General features: G+C 41.3%; 2 protein-coding genes across 2 annotated transcripts in view; one reads left to right on the top strand and one right to left on the bottom strand.

Moving 5' to 3' along the window:
* Positions 1-4126, bottom strand: part of TDRD1 (tudor domain containing 1) — a 35413-nt gene extending 31287 nt beyond the window's left edge. Inside the window, exons 1-3 of the mRNA XM_044431450.1 lie at positions 3847-4126; positions 1677-1741; positions 1292-1409 (exon numbers count right to left, since the gene is read on the bottom strand). Of these exons, the coding sequence (XP_044287385.1) occupies positions 1292-1409; positions 1677-1741; positions 3847-4126 (463 nt within the window). The remainder of the gene's footprint in view (positions 1-1291; positions 1410-1676; positions 1742-3846) is intronic.
* Positions 4127-13488: 9362 nt separating this feature from the next.
* CCDC186 (coiled-coil domain containing 186) overlaps positions 13489-21824 on the top strand; it is a 44854-nt gene continuing 36518 nt past the window's right edge. Inside the window, exon 1 of the mRNA XM_044439327.1 lies at positions 13489-13670. The gene's annotated coding sequence lies outside the window, so the exon portion shown is untranslated. The remainder of the gene's footprint in view (positions 13671-21824) is intronic.

The raw sequence follows: 21824 nt of genomic DNA, 5'->3' as shown, positions 1-21824 counted from the left end.
AGCAAAGTTGCTACATTCCAACCCAACTCTGGATCAGCCTTAAAGAACAGCCAAATTAGCTCGGTAGTTGAGGAACCAGTCAAAAATAGCAAAAGGTATTCTGAGTTATCGTATTTGCTTGGGACTGCAGCCACAACAATGGATCTAAGAGTATCCCCAGACTATGAACCCCATCATTCAACCAGAGTGCAACTAATGGAGAATTAGCCCATCTCCCAGACTTGAGAACCACTCCTTCAAAGGAGTTGTTTTGCCAGGATTCAGCGTCAGTTTATTAGTTCTCAACCAGCCCTTCTATGAGGGCTGTACAAGGAATCTATCTTTTGTGGAAAATCCACCAGCTTACCTTATTTTAACAGCCCAGAATCTAAGTTTGTGGGGCATTCACTAGAAATTAAGTCAAAAGCAAATGAATGGAAAAGACAATTGACCACTGGAAAAGGCTTCTGGTGAAGGGTTACTGGTTGTACAGCCTGGGGTCAGTGAACATTCGCAGACTTCCTCTTGGCTTCCCTCACTTTTCAGGACTGCACCAAGCACATAAGGAAGCCTGCAGAGTCTGGAGGTTTGGATTTTGAAAGGATTTGTTCCAACCTACCAGGCACACACTGGTCTGTTCCAACACTTGCAACACCTCATTGTATTCAGATTTCCCCGAGAGATGGAGTTGTGTGTTGTCAGCATATTGATGGTACTTTGCTCCAAAACTCTAATGACTTCCAGCAACTTCATACAGATGTTAAGCACTAGAAACCCAAGGGGCTAAGGAGTAGTCACCCACTAGTCTCTGAAGCTGACCCCACAGCTAAGACTGGAAGCACTGTAAAACAGTGTCTCCAACACCCAGCAACCATTGATATGGGAGAATATCATAACTAATGGTACTGAACGCCAAGGTCAAACAGAATTAACAGTGTCATACTCTCCCTGTGCCTCTTTCAATAAAAGTCATCCACCAGGGCAACCAAGGCTGATTCTGCTCCATAACCAGGTTTAACCCAGACTAGAAGAGCACCAGATCAACAGTATCCCTTAAGAGCGTCTGCAGCTATACCAGGAAAACCAGCTCAGGTACCTTCCCTAAGCAAGGGATATTTGTGATTGGGTGGTAGTTGTCAAGTTCTACTAGATCGAGAGTAGATTCATTCAGGCACGATCATACTATTGCTTCATTAAGAACAGCAAGAGTCATCTCTTCTTGCCTCTCCCTAGACCCATCCCACCTTCTCACTGGAGCTCACACTGAATTCTTTCCAAGTGAAACGCTACAGAGCAGTTAACAAAAACTTACCCAACAGTCCACAAAAATGGCAAGCTGGCAGATGTGAAAGGTTTAGTGGATCACTGTTCAAGACAGGAGCGCTCTGTAAACCTCTCTGTTTTCCATGAATCAAGCCAAAGCCAGATACCTGTATTGTTTAGAATAATTTAGACATATATGTCTTAGAACACATAAGATGTTATTTCATGGTTATGTCTTGAAAAGAATAGCACAGACACCACCCATTTTCTTTCAAAAATAAATGATGACTTCTCCATAATCATCACAATCCAAAGTACAGGTAGATAGTCTCCACGCAACCACACACTAATGAAAGAAGTTGAAAATAATGCTGACATTAGGACAGATAGTGGAGGCGGGAGCAGCAGAGAACGATTTAATCTTGGTAACTCACAGGTTGCATTTCCTTTGCAGAAGATGACAGCAAGTTACCAGCACCAAACTTTGTTTCCAAATTCCCTAAAATATAGAATAGTAATATTTCAACATAATTTCCAAAAAAGAGGATAAGCAGAGTTAATTAAAACATCTCATCTCCTTTGGTTCTGCACAACAAATTAGGATTGCATTCTATAAACACTTAATGCATAGAACTGAATTCATTTAAGTTCTAAGTCAATGCATATAGAATTGCACAGCAAGAGGTTGCAATTCACCACCAGCTGAAATCATTAGAATTTTGCTCAATGACACATTTATCATGACACAGCCTAAAAACTTTCAAAAATAAACTGCACTCAAGGAAGTAATTATGATCAAAATTGAATAGCTACTTATTCCTCTTTTATGCTAATGCTTGGAGAGTGGGGTTGTGCGATACAAAACCAGTTAAAAACACAAAAAGCTCAAGAAGTTAAGAATGAGGGGAGATATAGTACTCTTTAAGTACTTGAAAGGCTGTCACAGAGGAGGAGGACAGGATCTCCTCTCAATCATCCCAGAGTGTAGGACATGGAATAATAGGCTCAAATTACAGGAAGCCAGGTTCCAGCTGAACATCAAGAAAAACTTACTATTAGAGCAGTCTGACAATGGAACCAATTACCTAGGGAGGGTGTGGGCTCTTCCACAAAGGCATTCAAGATGCAACTGGACAGCCATCTGAAGGGGATGGTTTAACCTCAAGTCCAGTACTGCACAGTAGGTTGGATCCAACAAAGGCCCATAGACCGGACTCTTGTCCATTCCAATTATACTATTCTATGATTCTATAAATTACACACACACAGAATCTATACAGATTCTATTAATATAAGTATTAAAATATGCATTGCTTAGATATTGCCAGGAGCTAGATTTCAAACATCCAAAATCATAGACAATCTCTTTGCAAAATAGCTCTTTATTAGTCAAGTCACAGCTAACAAGCTACAGAAACTGAAAGGCTAGTCTCTGTGAATGAACAGAGTGGCTACCTGAACCCAACCTGGAAACTACTTCCAAATATCTTCCTTTTCAGTAATGCTGGCTCCACCCCTCTGGATAGGTCCCTCTTTAGAAGGGCTATCCTTTGAGATCTATTCTGTCCTGACATATCATGAGGTTAGGGACTACACTGGAAAAGACAAACTAGGCTTCCATTTCTCCTTTGTCCTCACCCTTCTCTTCCAAACCCTGCCTGTTCTCACGGTCTGTCTGAGTATCTGGAGGCAGCAACCATGAGATAGTCTCACACTCCTCTGACCGCTCAATTCCCCCCACCCCATCTCCCAATCCTTACTGTTCTCCTCTGAAGAGCTGTTGCCACCCTGACCTTGGAAAGCACACCAAGAGTGTTTCACTGATTACCAACAGATATATCTGTTTGCAGACTGATGAAATACACAGCAACTTTCCAATCCCATTCTTGGGTGGCCAATCAAAAAATGCAAGATAAAACTGTAGAGACAATACATTATCCCTGTTCCCATCTAACAGTAGCAAATCAGAGGTTAACTCATGATTTACCATGGTGCATACTATTGCCATTCTGGATATGCAAACTCCAATCAGCCAAACTAGAAGTACTTCCACAATGCCCAAATCAAGGCAACTTTGGCTTAATTGTGGGTTAAATTCCAAGTTGGAATTTTCATATTTAAAGAAACACTGGCATGCATACCAGCAAATCTTGGGTTAACTTAACCCATGATTTGCTGCCATCACATATGAACCAGGGCACAGTTCTGCACAAGTGGAATGTCCATGGATTTTTTTTAAACTATGGGGACACAGAAGGACACAGCAGTAAGTGTGCTGCCTCTAAATTACTTGCCCCTTCTGCTTTGGTAAACAACCCAGGAACTGCTGGTTGGTTGTTGGGTTAAAACTTTAGGTTGCTTCCCTTTCAGCCTTCCAAAGTGCTGAGTCTGGATGCCACAGAGCACAATCCAGAATGGGGAGCTGTCAGGTCATTTATGAAAGCAGAAGAGGTGGGTGATCAAGAGGAAGCACAGTTATGCAATCCACTTCCACTGTTTTAAAACTTCCACTGTTTTAAAGAATGATGTGCAGTCATTATGTTATACCCAGGCTGTAGGATATAAGAAATGTAAACTATTTTAAACTGGGGTTTCATTTCTCACCTTTTAGTTCTCCTCCATTCATATTTGAGTTAATTACTTTTTTGTTAGAGCCATCAGGGCAACCATCATGGTTGCTTTCAGTTAAACCACTGTCACGATTTGAAACAAACAACTTAGTCTGGTCACAAATTGAAAAGTTGTTGAGTAAAGCTGGCGTTTTGCCTTCAAGTAAAGAAGATCTGATGTTGGGAACTGTACGGGAACATCTCACTGATTCCTTTGGGATTTTCGTCTCTTTATTCCTTATATGAAGCATCTGTGCCATCTTGTGTAAATCCATTTTGGAATCATTCCCCAACAACTTTAATAATATTGTTTGCCAACTAGGAAAATATTTTTTTAAAATTAGCAACTAAAAAAATTAAGTTGTAAGAAGCAAAATTTAGACTACCAAATTTTAGACATTTAGCAAAATTTTACTTTCACATAATGCAATAACATTAATCACCATCTACTTCAACTGTAAACATTTCAAATTCAGTTTACAAAAGCCAAACCAAAAAGTCTCTTCAAAGTAGCAAGCCCTTCAAAATTTATGCAGCATCAGTTTCCATTTTTTGAAAATGAAGAAAACAGTGGGAAAAAAGCTTTCAAAATGCTTTCACAATTAGGCTGCACATCAAATGTTTTGGACTAAGTTTCCATAAACAAACTACCCCATGTTCAGTTTTCTGTATTTATTAAAATCAGAATAAAAATTATTCTAAAAGAAGCTTAAACCATTTTAATCACTCATGTGTTTTTTCAAAGAATTGTGACAGTTCTAATTTTGTGGAGGTACTGTATTAGCAACTCTCATTCCACTAGCTTCAAAAACCCTTATTATTTATTATTACTATTATTAACACTTCCGTACCGCCTGTAGCCAAAGCTCTCTGGGTGGTTTACAAGAATAGTCAAGGAATCACACATTCAAATCACCCATCCAGATTCTAACCAGGTCTGATCCTGCTTAGTTTCCAAGATTAGGCAGGATCAGGCACTTTAGGCTAGCAATTATATATTCCTGTTAATACTGACATACCCTTATAGAAGAGTCACCTGCACAAAAAGGTAAAAGCAGAAACTGAAAAAGAAACCTGCTGCCCTCCAGATATTTTTGTACTAGAAATCCAACCATCCCTGAGCGCTGACTATGCTGGCTAGGGTTAAATGAGAGGTAGCCCACTACATCTAGCAAGCATCTGGTTGTTTCCTAAATCATATTTGTCTGCAGAAATTCTAGGAGGATCACATTAAGTCCATAATCCTCTAGTTGTTGCATGTCAACTATGGAAGAGGACTCAGTTGTCATATATATTTGACAGATTCATTATTCAAGTATAGTAAACATCAATCAGCAAATACAGAAACTCAGCAGAAAATTTCCACAATACATGACATTCATGATTGGGAAACTACAGATGAATTCCACAAGACTTGAGCTAACCTTATCTGGAGATTATTGGGCTAAGCATAAACACAGAAGGTCAGCACTCCTCACTCCCTATAAATATATCAATTATTTTGTCAGTACATGAAGAGGAACAGTGTATAAAACCTTGGACATGACTGTGATGTAAGCTAGAGATGGGCCTCAGGGCCAAAATGCAAAGCCCTACAGTTGAGGGGACCCCCAAATTGACCACTAACAAAATAGCAGGTGAGGGAGGCAGCAACAGACACGTTCAGCTTCAGCACCAGGGCAGACACAGGCATGTTTATGGTCCACCATATGAATAAAGCTCACTGCACCCCCTTTTTTATCACTGCTCAGTTTATATTACTTTCAATATATATTGTTTACTTGCACGATAAAATGGTGCTTACTCCCAAGTACACTAATTTAGTGCCAAGGCAGTGAAGGTGTATTCTAATTTAACTCTGTAGTGATGATAGTGTTGTGATCTAAGCTAGTTTAAAATGTGAAATTGCATGAGCTAACCCATTTATCCCCCATCAGGATTGTTTTCTTTAATGTATCAGGAATGTAGAAGCAGCTGTAGGGCTGTGAGGCAGGAGGAGTTAATTAAATGTTCACAGCTGAAGAAATACAAAAGGCTATTGGTGGGAACAAGTCTAGGCTCAGAAACGACCGAGGACTGCTTGGGTAAGAACTAGGAACTGTAATAGAAGAAGCTGTGATGAAGAGCTGGGTAGAGACTTTATAGTTAACAGTACAGACTATCAACGATAGCTCTCTGAACTGGTATAACTGCACCTTTCAGGCAGAGACTAGTTGTTGATCCACTATGGGGTTTTACATTTAATCGCCAGGGTCACAAAAGTAAGAAGGGCGCCTCCAAAGCCGAAAAAAGCGAATACCTCCCCTTGCTCACTAGCGGAGCTGACATTGGGCGACTCATCGCGAGAGATAGCTGAGAGCTTCCTAGCGATTCTCAAGGCCCAAAGAGAAGAATCAGTACAGGCCTCTTTCTAACTCGTTCATTTTTCTCAGTTCCGCTTCACTGCACGTACAAATTCGGCCTACGGACGTAAAACGGCCCAATTTTACGCCTTCTCTTAGAAGGAAGCCCTTTGATCTGAACGACCTTCATTTCTAGGCACCAAGTGCCACCACCATCCTTCGCAAACGGCAAGGAATTAGAAATGCGGGCGGGGATGGGGGAGAGGAAGGAGCCAGAGGCGTGCAAATGCTATCCCGACACGGACACTACCTTGCCGAAGCCTATCGATTTCTAATCCGGTTCACCCTGTCCAAGCAGAAGGCTTTTATGAGAGACAGTCCCAGGGCCAAAAGGCCAAGGCCTGAACACTCAGCAGGAGCAAAGATGGGACTTGAAGTACAACTGTAAGCAAACAACCCGGCACGCGAAGGAAGGAAGGACCTCAACGCATCCTTAGTCACAAGTCGCAATGCGGCGCCGCCACCGCGAAAGAGCAAACCGCGCAACGCGCCCAGCTTCGCCGCTTTCCTCCCTTACTAGCACCTCGTGCAGCGTGCCTCGCAATCTTCCGCTTACTAGTTGCAGCGGCGCAGGCGCCACTCTTCAAACGCCGACGTGCCGCCCGAGGGTGAAAACCTTGAGCGGGAGGAAAAAAACGGGAACGAAATAAAAGGCACTCCTCTTTGCAGTTCTAGACTGTTGGAAGAGTGCTAAGGAGCGGAGAGGCTTCGCGCTCGCGCCTTCACCTGCGCTTTTGTTCCATTTCATGATGCAACGGGTTGCCCTTTTCCATTGGTTTTGCTTGTAGGCTGTTGCAATTATGCCTAGCCGTATGTATTACTCACGTACTTGTTACTGAGACAACACGCTTCACTGCTGGCTCACGTACCCAAGGGTGTTTTGCAAGTGAAAAATCTCCAGCATAGGTAGTGAACTCTGCGCCGATTCTACCGTGCTTGCTACAACTATATTCCCTGATTACCTCTACTCTGTTTTCTACCACGCTCATTTATGACATCACTATGACTTATTAAGCGCTGCACTGCAGTGTGCTTTATAGGTGCATTGAATATGTAGAGAAAATCCGATGCCCCCGTTTTTTCTTTTAGTAGATCATGGACAGGAAAATAGCAGTGGCCTACATTTTATCACACTCCTAGAGGGATCCTGATCAGCGGGGCACCAGGTGCTCTGTTTCCACAGCATATAGAAGAATCACCAGGAAGCTTGCTTCAGTGGGCTAAATGCAGTGATGTCTCTTGAATCTCGGAATAGGACAAAACTTATCATGCACTTGTGCCTTAAAGTTCAGAGCTGATGTTTATCTCAGTGAGAGCCTCATTGGTCCAAAAGCATGAAGTAAATGTATTACAAGGATTTAATCCAGCACAATTCTAATGTATCTATGCAGAAAGAAATTCTACTGTGTTCAATAGAGCTGATGCCCAGATACGTACAAAATTGCAGCCAGGTTGTAACTCACTGGAACTTATTTTTGAAATAGTATGGCACTAAAGGCCTCCAAAAATACTCTAAAGTTTTGAAAAAGTGAGGCATGCTATGATAATCCATTTATTCATCACAAAACCAACAACTTTGTCCTATGAAAATTATTCGATGCCAGTTTCTGTTGCTATACAAATCAATGTTTCAGATTGTGTGCATGTGTACAGTTTTTGCCTTTTTCCACCACAGATGCAGTATTTAGCATGATTTCTATGCCACTTTTTTGATTCCAAAGAATTCTTAAAACATCTTACATAAAATACACTGCAATGACATTGGAGCCACTTCTGTTTGTTTCAGCACATGGCATCTGGTGTAATCAGGCATATAATCAGTAAAAGAACAAATGAAACATCACAGCTGCATTTAAACTTTACACTTACTGACTTCTGAGGTCAAGACATTTAAAATCCCTACATATATATTACAAATTTAGGATTATACAGGTTTAACTGACATGGCTCCCCTAAAGAATCACAAGCGCTATTTGATGATGGTGCAAGATGCTATCTGTTAGAGACACCTAGAACTTATAGAATCACACTTCTCCAGATTTCCAGGGAAGAGGAAAAGGAATATGGTTAAACCAGCCCCCAGTATAATCCTCTTCCTGAGTATGTGGGTAATCCTACTATGGTCCAGAGGGTTTATTCCCAGGTAAGTGTGCATAGGATTACCTACGGCCTGCTGAATCCTATATTCTGCTATACCATGTTATGCTCAAACTATGCTTAAAGCAGTTCAAATGTTAGACCAGGAATTTAAAAATGAAAAAATGCATGTTGGGGCAAAAAAATACGAAGTATATGCTGATGGGATCTGAACTAGCAGTGACTGAGCAAGAAGGCGATCTGGGATGCTGGTGGATAGCTCAATGAAAATGTCAAGCTAGTGCACAGGTGCTGTGAAGAAGACCAACTCCATGCTACACACAATTAGAAATGGAATAGAAAATAGAACTGCCAAGATCTTACTTTCCTTAAACAAATCTTTGGTGCGACCACGCTTGGAATATTGTGTTTAGTTTTAGTTCTTACTCAAAAGGAAATTGAGTTGGAAAACATACTGAGAAGGATGACAAAGATGACCAGGGGGCTGCAGCAGCTCTGCTATGAAGAACAGCTATGACCACTGAGACTGTTCAGCTTAGAAACAAGGTGAGACGTGCTAGAGGTGTTCCAAATAATGCATGGTGTGGAGAAAGTAGAGTGGGAGACATTTTCCTGCTTCTCCCATAACACTCAAGCCCAGGGTCACCCCATGAAGCTGATTGACTGGAGGTTTAGGACCAATAAAACAAAGTACTTCACATAGGGCGCAATTAAACTATGGATTTTGCTGCCATGGGAAATGGTGATGGTTGCCAATCTGGATGGCTTTATAAAGGGATTGGACAAACTCATGAGGGAGGAGGAGGCTATCAGTGGCTACTAGCCTTGCTAGCTCCTTTACCAGAAGTGGAATCCTTGCATAGATCAGTTGCTAAGGAGCTTGAGCAGGAAGAGATCTTGCACCCATCCTGCTTGCAGGATCCTGTGGGCAGCTGGTTCGTCACCATGTGCATGGAGTGTTGGGCTAGATCAGGGGTCGGCCACCTTAAACACTCAAAGAGCCATTTGGACCCGTTTCCCACAGAAAAGAAAACACCGGGAGCCACAAAACCCCTTTGACATCTAAAATGAAGGTAACACTGCATATATCGTTTTTTTACCTTTCTGCTATGTATAAAAAAACTATAGTGTGTTGCATTTATGAAATCAATGATTCTTTTACATCATCTCCATCTGTGAATGGCTTCCCATGCCTGACTATTTCCTGAGCGGCCACAAAACTACCATGTGTAGTTGAATTTGCAGATTTAATCCACTTCTTGAAATGATTTTTGCTCAGATCAACCTTCCACATCAGTTCTGAAATAGCTTTTTTTTTCTCATCTCCATCCGGATATTTTTCAGCAAAGGCTGTGTGTTTATTCTGGAAATGTCTTGCAACATTCAACTTTTTGTTGTTTGCCAATTTCTCACCACATATTAAGCATACCGGTAAACCAGTCTTGTCATCAGTGAAAGCAAATGAATCTGCCCACGTACCATTAAACATTGTTTTCTTCTGAAACTTTTCTTTTCTTGGATTTATCCATGGTTGGCCTACTGGGGGTCGAAAAGCTCAATAAATCGCGTGCCGGCAAGTGTCGCACATTGGCGGTTGTGACACATATTTTGAGCAACAGGGAGCCGCAGCACAGGGATGAAAGAGCCACATGCGGCTCCAGAGCCGCAGGTTGCTGACCCCTGGCCTAGATGGACCTTTGGTCTGATCCAGTATGGCTTTTCTTATGTTCTTATGACTTGGAAAATCTGAATTCTAGTCCATATTTGCCACTGGGTGAATTTGGACCAGTCATAGATTCTTAGCATGACCTATCTCACAGGGCTGTTGTGAAGATAAAATGGAAAGGGAAGAAAGATTGTGTAAGCCACCTTGGACTATTTTCAGGGAAAGGTAGTATATAACTATAGTAAAGTTCACTAAATGCAGTGGCTGTTAACATCCTTCTGATCTCAGTTTGAAGTGCTATTCAGTCTTAAACCGTAATGCCATAAACAGCTTGCCAGAGACAAATCTTGACTTAAATACTCCTGCAATGCAGTATGATCTACTTTAACAGTCCTTCTCAACGTCCTTAAAACTTGTTATGGTAGTATAAAAAAGAGATAGGGCTTTGTCTGTGGCGTTCCCCCAATTTCCTATTGACATGTTCCAAGCATCTTCCGTATAGCAAGCAGTAAATTGGTCCATGAGTTCAAAGCAGCTTCACAAAGTAGCTCATTACTCTGTCTCACTATGTCTTGTATCCAGGGCTTTTTTTTGTCATAGAACGCACCGGAATGGCGTTCCGGCACCTTTTCTTGACGGATTTTTCCATGGGATTGTGAATCGCCCTATCAGGCGTGGCAGATCGGCAGCAAAAAGCATTAAAATAGTGCCTGCGGGCTGCATGTGTGTCGGCGCTGCTCGGGAGGGCGCTGTTCGGCTCGGGACGCTGCTCAGCTTGGGATCAGTTGTGTGGTCACACGCTCAGTGCTTACTGCTGGTGGCGACCATTATGTTTATGTATGTGTAGAGCAGGGGTCTCAAACTCGCGGCCCGCGGGCCAATTGCCGGGAGGGGTGGGGCACGGGGGAGGGGCTCTGCGGCCTTCAAAGCACCGGCGGCGCCCAGGCCGGCCGCGGGATGAGCGGCCCCCCATCCCTGCTGTGGTGGAATACTTGATGTGGCCCAGCCTCACCCAGCCTCTACTTCCAGAGGCCCCCAGGTAAGTTGAGTTTGAGACCCCTGGTGTAGAGTGACTGACCTCAAGAGGTGAGTTCCGGCACTTTTTTTTTTTTTTTTACAAAAAAAGCACTGCTTGTATCTGACCTTACTCTTGATTGTTTTCTGCCTAGGGACGCTGATAGCCTTGAGAAGCGGGTAAAATACTTCAATTGGTGCAGAATACTTCCGGATACTTCAATTGGTGCAGAATAGAGCTGCCAGGCTGCTGACGGGGACTGGGCGTTGTTCTCATATAACCCCAGTTCTCCGTCAGCTCCACTGGCTCCGATTGAAGTCCGGGCCCAATTCAAGGTGTTGGTTATGACCTATAAAGCCCTCAATGGCTTGGGTCCTGGGTATCTAAAGGAACGCTTGCGTCCATATATGCCCTTCTGCCCCTTGAGATCAGCAACAGTGCCCTTTTCTGGGAACCCTCTGTGAATGATATTAGGAGGGTGAGTACCCGGAGGAGGGCCTTCTCTGTGGTGGCGCCCCACCTATGGAATGTGCTCCCCAGAGAGGTCCGCCTGGCGCCATTGTTATTTGTTTTTCGGCGCCAGGCTAAGACCTTTTTATTTAAAACTTATTTTAAGTGTTAATTTATTGGTTATTTGTAGGATTTTAAATTTTTTAAGCAGAGATTCACTGGGTTTTAATATTTTTATTGTATAATTTTGTTCTTGCTGTGAGCCGCTCCGAGGCTTTGTTGCGATGGGGGTGGCATAAAAATATTTTAAATAAATAAAAAAAATAATACTTGAAAGGCACAATCCTGTGCACATTCAAACCAAAGAAACATGCCTGGCTAGGGAATTCTGGAAGTTGAAGGACTTCTGCCTAAACAATCATAGTATATTACTCAAATATTTAACTCAACAAAATGTAAAGAGCTACAAGAACCAACATTTCAAAAGGCCAAAACAAGCGGTACTAGTAAATTAAGATTACATCAAGATTAAACAATCCATCAACACTTCATACAAACAAACAGAAATACAAAAAACTAAAGTTAAAAGCTGGAAAGTATGTCTTAATGCTTTTGGCAGGTGTACCTTCTAAACAAGACCACGTGCCTTCCAGGCTAGATGGAAAGGGCTGAGGTGAAAAAGAAGGAATTCCATTCTTGCACTCATAGCCAAACTGCCCTTTCCCAATTTTCATACCAGCAGCAGCTGCCTAATGCAAATGAGAAATGAGTATGCAGCACAATGGCTGTATAGAAAAGAATGTTCTGAGTAGGCTTGCTACACTGAATTTTAAAAAAGCAATCTTGGGTTGTAAGAAAAAACCCGAAAATCCTTGAGGGTAATAAACAAACTCAAAAATCATGACCCTTCCCCCGCAAGTGTTTGAGAGCTAGGTGAAGGTGGGAACCTAAAGGCTGACTTTGAGATGAAGTCTATATAGTCAGAGTTTCAAGACGGAAAGGGTGGAAATATTCAAATTAGGCTCTGCCCAAAGATGTTACGGTTTCAGGTTGCAAAAGCTAGGACAGTTGAGAGCAACTAACAAGTGATTGTCTCTCATTTTTAAGAACATAAAAATCAAGCTGGCACTCTGAACTGGCTCAATCCTTGAGCATTCCTAGGGTAGAAATCAGTAGAGAGAAACTAGATTGCTTTTAGAATAAATGTTGGAGTGCATGGAATTCCTGGGGACCCACTACAGGAGAGAGCTATTGTTCTGTTTGTGGTTTTTCCAGAGGCATTTCAGGTACATCCTTAGTAGCACGTCAAATACACTGTAAGAACACCGTCCAAAGTCCCTTGTTACAACACTGTCCTAATAAGCATAGCATAATTGGAAGTAAGTTCCATCAAAATCAGTAGTACCTTTGTCAAGTAACCCTAACTAAGAAACGACTACAAGCGAGAAAGGCAGGGAAAACGAGTCTCGCCGGATAAGGACGTATGTCTTAATATTAAAGCCATCAGTTGCAAAGACGTAAGAAGTCAGTTGTTGCGGTAGCTCAGTATTTAACCACTCTGAATCATCCCGTCATAACGCCGGTTTGATGGTTTTGTGGGCCATGCCACCAACAACGAAATTTACCTCCCGCCATCCCACCGGCTTCATTTTTACCCTCATCTAATCCCTTGCGGCGTTGAGGGGGAAGCTTGCAGCCTGGCTCTGAACTGGCAAGAGAGCCACTTTAATCCCCCGAAACCCGCGCGGTCAACCTCTGAGCCGACACGCCCAGCCAGGTACTAGCAGGAGGTATCTCCTCCGCCTTGTTTACTACAACTCCCGCCGGGGACGAAAGATGATTTAGCTCTCGGTTTTGTTGCTGAGCAAAGCAACAGGAGGTGCACGGGAGAGAAGGAGCCCCACGCGCGTCCCAACCTCGGCATTCTAGCGGCGCCCAATCCGCGCTCTCCTCCCTTGCAGGGCGATAATCAGGTCTCGCTCCGCCTCTCAGCTGAAGCTGCTCCGGGTGTCTGCGGCAGCCATCTTTGTTGATGTGTCAGCTTTCAGACCTTTCTTAGGGGCTGCTTCAGGAACAACTGGAGGACAAGGACCCTCCCCCAGCTCTCCGGTACTCTCCATACTAATAAGCGATGGGAGCGCTGCTGCGGTTGCGACTGATACTCTGGTTTCCAGTTTCCTAGCAAACTGGTAAGAGCGTCCTGAGTGGGCAGGAATATACATCGGGCGGTTTGAACCACAGGAAATGTGGATTAGTGGATGCAGGCTGAGAGGAGGCATACGTAGAGCCTGTTACCAGGCAAGGAAGAGCAGACCTTGGCTTAGTGCGTTTCATTCCAATGGCTTCATCCCTTTACCTGCCCCGTGCTTCGGATCTTGAAATGGGTTTGACACCAGATGCTGAGCATTCAGGTTCCTCACATTGCCCTCGCTCATGGATCGGTTTCCAGTTCAGTAAATTGCATTGACTGTTAGTAATGGTATTCCTTGGGGGCTTTGTTACTGTTTTTCTTTCTTTTTTCTTCCAAGCGGTTATTTCGGATTATATCATTCGTGAAAAATTGACTGAAGTTTCCTGGTAAGAATTAGAAAAATACCTAGCTTTACTAGGAAGTAAATGAATAGAGGTGAGTGGCTTGCCCTGAAGGTCACATGTGAGAGGATTAAATAATACCTTTTGAATTCCTTTACTGGTTAGCATTTTAGGGATGCCTTTGTACAGGTGCGTAGGTGTCCTTCGATTACAAACCTTGCCCGTCTGCGTTGTACGATTTTTTTTGGTCATGTATCGAAAGTTGCCAGGGAGCGACAAATGCGGAAATCCTCTCTAAGCTTGCCTCTAAATATGAGTTCTTAAATTGTCCAATATGAGTTGAGTTGTTCTGTGAATTCCTAAATAAAATGTTTTGATCCTTCCATTCCATCTAAAGCTTTGATCGTTCCACCGCCACGTAGGGGTGGGGAAGAAGTATACTGGTTGAGTTTAGCTTTACTGGTGGATGATTCATATGAGATTTAGCGTAATAGAATTTGCTTGAATGTAGTGCAAGAGCAGGTGAGGTAAAATCCTTCTTTCTTTAAGGTTCAAGTCCGAACTAGATAGCTTTATAGTACACGTTGGCTCAATAACCTTTCTCATTTTGCACAATGTTTGCATTTAAGGCATTTTCTCAATGGAAATGTTAATTACTATTTGTGTTTCCACAAAGAAGAAAGATGAAGAAAGCCTACCTTTGATGCTGCTCTTATTTCCTGCATTATCAGAATGTAGCCTTTAGATATGAAATAGAAAAGGAGGGTAATCTTCCTGAGATTGTATAGATTGATTCTGTGCATGTTTATTTAGAAATAAATCCCACCAGGTACAGTGATAGTTAGCTGCCAGGTAGGCAGAGGATTTCATCCTTTGTTATTGTCTTGCAAATTGAGCTATAGACAATGAGCTCTATGACATCCCTGTTGCCTGTTAAAGCATACAGTAGTATGAACAAAGTCACTTACACTGTGGCCCCTGTCTCAGATAGCAATTTGTTCATAAACACAGTCCATTCAGTGTCTTTTCCCATTACTACAAATATCTTTCTAGAATATATTACAGGCTGAATCCCAAACATATTTAAATCAACAAGTCTTAATAGTTATTTCAGCATCAGTAGAAAAATAAATTTACAGTACAGGGCAGTATCTTGTATATTTATTTTGATTTGGAGGTGGGGGTGGGGTTAGGATTTTGGCAACTACCTCAGCTTTTGTGAAATAAAACAGAAGCTAGGTCATTATGAATATATAATCACATTTATAATTTTCTAATGCTTATTGTCAGACTCAGTTGCGTTAAAGTTTTTGATTAGTGCACTTGATCATTGTTATGAGGCACATGAACAAAGAAACTGTTGTTTTGTTATTCTGAATGGCTTGCAATGATACTCTAATTCTAAAATCAGCTCAGCAAATGTGTTTGTCTTGAATCATATTTCCCCTTTTTCTGGCTAAAAGAAATTCTCAGGGCAGCTTACAAAAACATTTTCATCCTTTTGTTTGCATGAAATGGTAATGAAAAGAAATGTTAAAAACAGATAAACCACTAGAGCTAATTGTTGGAATAGCATGATGGTCAGTTCACCCAAGGAAGCTTAGTAGAACCTTATGTGTAGAATCAGTGTTAAACATTAAAAATGAGTGTTTAGAATGTGTCACACCTGCTGCTCCCATTCAGTCATGTGACTTGTGACAAGCAAAACTCAAAAGGGAGTCCACTGGGAGTGTACAGTCAAAAGAACATTTACAGGTTTTTTGGACAACCAGGAAAATGACACCTGTAATTCTCTATTGGTACTTCAACCTGTTTTTATATATTATTTGCCTCTCTGTACTTGCATAATATTGTTTCAATAGTATAATGAATGACCTGAAGTATAATGGAACAGAACTTCCTGTTTACAAACTTTAGGTTGTTGTTGTTGTCAAGGCCTGATCTACCTTTACATGGCATTTGTACTTGCACAGAACAGGGATGAACAGGTTGTAGGCCTCCCAACATTTTGGGCTACAACTCCCATGATCCCTTAGTGTTGACTGTACTTGGTAAGGCTGATAAGTGTTGTAGTATCAAACATTTGGAGAGCCACAAACTGATACAATATCGGCTGGCATGGTAAGCAGTGCGGACTTTGATTCTTACCAATTATGATATTCTACCCAGTTGGCAATGGAGGGTGAGGCTGGTGGCAGGGCTCAGCAAGCTGAGGACCCTAAAGCTTGTGAGTACTTTTGGAAATTGGTGAAACTGCCCTGGGGTCCACAACAAAATGACTACAGGTGGCCCTCAGGTTAAGCGGTCTGTGCTTCAGAACGTCCATAAGTTGAATTTGTATGCAAGTTAGATCACATGAGTAAGCCAAATGTTTGTCTTAGAATATGTATGTATTTTACCTTCCTGTGCATATAAATCACTTAAGAAATACATCTGTATTCACTAAAACATCTTAAACACGATATAGCTTTGTAATCATGATAATAATAAAGTAATAACAAAGTAACTACAATACTGGAGTGGTGGTGAGAGAATTTGTATGTATGTGTCTAGGCATACAGTATACAGGAAACCACTAGAGTAGGTTTCTTGAAGTAGGTTTCTTGTAAGCTGTCCTGAGGCTCATGCGAATGGGACGGCATACAAAAATTATAAATAAATAAATTGGCCAAGAGGGTTGTTTGTAGTCATATAGTTCCCTAGAGATAAGTTGCATAACTTCTAGAGATAGCCCTGACTACCTCTAGCATACCTTTTTAGAAAAGCCATGAATATCTCTTCCTTAAAAAAATCTAAAATACAACTAAAAAAATTACAACTGAGATAAAAACATGTAAGATTAAACTTTCAATTAAAATAAATCTTACCCTCCACCACCAGGTTCATGGGATACATATTGCAAACAGAAAATTCATTCAAACATTCTTTCAGGACTTTTCCCCCTTCCAAAACTGCAGTGATTGTTTTGACAGTTCAAATCCTTTCCCCTTTTAAACACATACTCATTGAATATATTCCAAATCTCTATTTGTCTTTATATGCCCAAAAGCCTTAATATCTCTAATGAAAAGCTGTGGATATCTCTAGGAAACTATGCAGTCACTGATGATGTGCCCCCAAACATGACACGTTGCCTAGAGATATTCACAGCTTTTCACTGGAGATATTCATATAGGGTTTATGGTAATCTGCATGTTTATAAGTACGGGTTGTTTGTAACCTGGAGGTTTGTAACCCAGAGACTACCTGTATTGTGTGAGGTGTGCCCAAAAGACTTGAGTAGAAGGTGGAATTGGAAACTGAGCACATACTAAAGAATTCCTTTGAGCCCACGCTACTCAGTGCCAAATGAAACCTGTTTCATAAATAGAAAACTCTTCCCCCGGCCCTGCACACCCCTCTGCCGGACAACTCATTTCCTCCTACTCTTTTTCACTCATACTCTGGATTACCGCCCATATGTACACACTTCCTGCCTTTCTCTAACATCCATGCACGTCTTGGCTCACCACTCACAGACATGTTTACGCCAAACCTCTTATACTTACAGGTGCACATACATGTTAGCACCTCACACACTAGTCTGTCACATATGCAAACACACATGTCTATCCTGTCTCCTCATTGCTGCAAGCATATGAGAAAGCAAATGTGGTGTGGGGGAAATGCTCAATAAATTACTGTATGACTGGAAGCATACAGAAGAGGCAATTAGAATTCTACAGAATTATAGAATTCTATAAAAAAGAATCCTATATGAATTATGTAAAAATTATAGAAATGTGTTCCATAACTTTATGGGGAAAATTATGGAAAAAGTGTTCCTTATTAATTATTTTAGTGGTGATAGCCATATTGCTCATATTTTTCTTTTACTAAGAAAAGAATACAAGAATATTCAGTGCTTTTGAATAGAATGCAAAGTGTGGCAGAAAGTCTTATGTCAAGTGTTGTTTGTATGTTTTAATCATAGTCCTGCTCTTACGTTCAACACATTTTGTCAAATACACTGGTGTGGCAGTCACCACATAATCCTGTCTACTTCTACTCAGAGGTAAGCCCCATTGTTACTTAACTGTGGCTCTTCAGTTGTTTTGGCCTTCAACCTCATGATCCCTCACTTCGGCTATACTGGCTAGAGCTAATGGACCCCCCAGATGTTTTCTGCAGGATATCTATTCCTGGTATATAGAACTGCAACCTTAGTGTCCATATATGTATCACAATTAGAATTGTCATTCATGACTCTCTCCTACTAATGATGATATTGCAGCTTGTTCATGTGAATAAGAATGCAGTACTTTGTTCAGCTGGGACTGGATGTTAAGTTGACACAATAGTTGCTATTTACTGTGTCCATAGTCAGCAGATTAAATCAAGATGGCTTACCTGTTAATGAGGTATGTTAATACATACCACTTTTTTCAACATCCTTACTTGCAGGAGGAAAAATGGTGAGATACTAATGTAATAAAGAAATAAAGTAAATATATGTAATGTAAATACATTACATAGCTGAAATGGATGGTAAACACTAAATCCTGATACGCTGTGGCTGCTTACTGGGGAAAGCAGGGCCTTTGCAAGTGCTCAGGGCTGCTTTTCTTTTTTACTTTGTTACATGCAGCAAGAGTATCCTTGGGGCTGAAAACAGATTCAAGGGCTTACCTATGGCAGGAATTTAAAACCCTCTGGTCTGCATATGTCCTCTACCACCAGCGCAGCTGACTGGGGCTGGGAGTAGCTGAGGGTCTCTCAACACTAACCATCTGGGCAATAGGAAGTACAGTTTAAATAAGGAAGATAGTATCTGGGGTTGAAATTTCCCACCCATTGTCTTCCGCATTTAAATTGTGTTCCCTGTTGGTGGGCTTGCAGGAGCATGTTGTGCTTCAGAAGACAGCACACAAAGGATCTTATCTGCATGCTGTTTTCCTCAGTCCAGCCTAGCACACACATCCCAAAGCCCATTGACTGGCAGGGTTGGGAGAGTAGGAATTTGGGATTTGGCAGTGAAGGCATTAGCTATCCACAGTAGGATATGAAAGGCTTCTGAGGGGCATAGAGTTCCAACATGTGGATTAAGGTCAAGGAGAATGATTGTTATGCAGACTATAGCTGGACTTCCTTAGTGCAGAGTTAGTGATCATTTGCACCAGGTGGCTTGGTGCAGATTTTTCTTGAAGAGAATTGGGTTTCTCAGAGCCAACATAAGCCCACCCACATGGAATCCTCATTTAATAACTGATCCCAATGGTAGGAAGGAACCAGTCAGGTTTTCCTCAGAAAAGGGCATGCTGTAACGTAGATACTGAACTCTACAACATATATGAAGGGAGATGTCCCAAGCTTCCTGAGGTATGATTCCATCTGCCTTGAAATTCCTGCTCATTATTCCTAAAAGGTAGTTTTCTATGGTATGGAAAAGGCACCCTGTCCATGTTTGAAGGTGCTGTCCTTTATTGTTAAGTGCAGTTCAGGAGAGCTTGCTTTGCCATCTTTTGTGGTGTTGGTTTCTTGACAACAGTGGGAAATACACAATTTAATCACTGATTAAGGCAGGAGAAAATCTTCCCAGTTTTGTGAATGTGAAAAGCATTGGATCAAGGAAACTGGCTAACATGCATCATGTAGTATTGTTATAACAGCTGGCACTTGTTTAGCTTAGAAAACGGTGAGTAAAAGGAGACTTGACTGAGGTGTACCAAATTATGCATGGTGTGGAGAAAGTAAATAAAGAGTAATATCTCTTGTTTTCATAATACTGGAACTTTGAGTCTACCCAGGGACTAAATGGTGAAAGATTCAGGATGGATAAAATACTGACACATTGCATAGTTAAATTATGCAGTTGGCTACTGCAAGAGGTAGGAATAGGCTCTGCTTGTTCCTTGCCTTAATTTGGCTAGAGAAACATAATGCAGTGAAAAATGTATTGGCCAGCAGTCTCTATTAAAGTATGCAGTGCTGTAACCCACATCTATCCTCTTTTAGTGTTCTTCTTAGTTTGTTATATGCCCTGACTTTTAGCTTTGTGTGGGGTCTTTAAACTTATTTTTTCCAATAGCATCTTCTTGAAAAAGTTGGCATTTCTGTGTATTGAGCTTTGTTAAACTCAAGATTTCCCCTTCCAGTTATGAGTCTATTTGTCATTGTCATAGCCACTCAGATATAGAATATAAGACCCAATCTACTTTTTCCTGGTGGTTATTCATTTTGTTATTCATTACCTTATACTGGTCAAAATCCACTCCACGTAGTTAAGCACTATACTGTACTGAACTTCATCTTGGAGATCATCTGCAATTGGATCCTGGCCAGAGTGCAAAGATTATTTTAGGAGAATTCTTGTGAGAAGACTGATGGGGAAAAGACAGGCTGCAATTGTATATGCTGTTACCTAGGAATAAATCTAATTGGACATAATCTATTCAGAAGAAACTTGTTTCTGAGTACTGCTGTACAGGAATGAACTGAGTCCCTACAGAAAAATTATTGCAGTGTAGAGCATGTCTTTTCAGAGGTTTAATTTCTCTTTCCTTCCTGCAAAATTAGTCAGCATTCCTTGATCACTGGGCATTCTCTGTCCACACTAACCTTTTGATTTCCCCCATTTTATTATTTTATTTCGTTTGAGGGGAGTGAACATAACTTGTGCCCATTCCTGCTACAGAAATGTTGATTCGTCTACTAATTTCTATGGACAACTCTTAAGACCACACCCTGGGGATATTTAAAATAGCTCCCTTTTAAGAACTGGTATGCTATAGTGGTTAGAGTGGTCAGGAGATCCAGGTTCTAGTCCCCACTCAGCCACAAAGCTTGCTGGTTGCCTTTTGGCCAGTCACATCGTGGTTGTGAGAATAAAATGGAGAGTAGGAGTGCCATGTAAGCCACCTTGAGGTACTGTCTAGAGAAAAAAGGAAGGATATAAATTTAACAATTAATTGTAAAAAGAAAAGCCAAGAGGGGACATATGCATAACAGTGTGATAGTTCTTTCTGTACCTAATAAGTGTGTTTGTCACCCTCTATTTCCAGCCATTCCATTTACTTACCTGAGTAACAGACCATTAAAGGTATAATTCTCATGCTTGGCCAGATTGGACTATACTGTCACCTTACTGTTGAAGCCAGCACATGCTTTTGATCAGGCAAAACCCTTTTTATTCTCCAAGTATTTTAATTGTTAGTTTGTTTTAGTTTACATTTTAACATTGGATGCTGGGCAATTGTTGTCGTTCTTGTTTTGTTTAAACTGTCCAGAGACTTTTAAGTATGGGACGGTATAGAAAAGTTTTAAATAATAAATAAATATGAACTCCTATGACTGAAAGTGTAAAAAAATCTTCAATTCCAATCCTTTTCCCACGTATAATGCAATTGATGCTGATGATGAAAAGAATGAGAGACTCAGCATTGCTGTTAGTTAACGCAAGGTTTTTTCTCTATACATTTTCAGATAATACTTTTGTTCCAAGGTGAAATACTTGGAGCTGATGGGGAGACCAGTCCTATGTGGCCCTAGACATTATCTGCAGGGAAATAAGATAATGTGGATTCTCTGACCTAAGGTCGGAAACAGTGCTCTAATTTTCGAATGGGGGAATCTAAGATCTGTTTTTCTTCCCCCTTGGAGCATGGAAAGAACCATACCAGCTGCCTCCTTGAAGAAGGGTCAAGGGGTGCTTTAGGGGGATGGGAGGAAAGTCATTTTCACCTGCTAATAAATCTTATTTTGTCAGCTCCATTTTATAAAATCTGTATTGTCTCTCTTTTCTAATTCTCTCTCTTTGGTTTTGATGGGTTCCC

The sequence above is a fragment of the Varanus komodoensis genome, unplaced genomic scaffold (genome assembly GCF_004798865.1).
Source record: "Varanus komodoensis strain SLA01 unplaced genomic scaffold, ASM479886v1 scaffold1, whole genome shotgun sequence".
In the NCBI taxonomy this organism is placed as follows: domain Eukaryota; kingdom Metazoa; phylum Chordata; class Lepidosauria; order Squamata; family Varanidae; genus Varanus; species Varanus komodoensis.
This window is presented reverse-complemented; position numbering and strand designations above follow the sequence as displayed.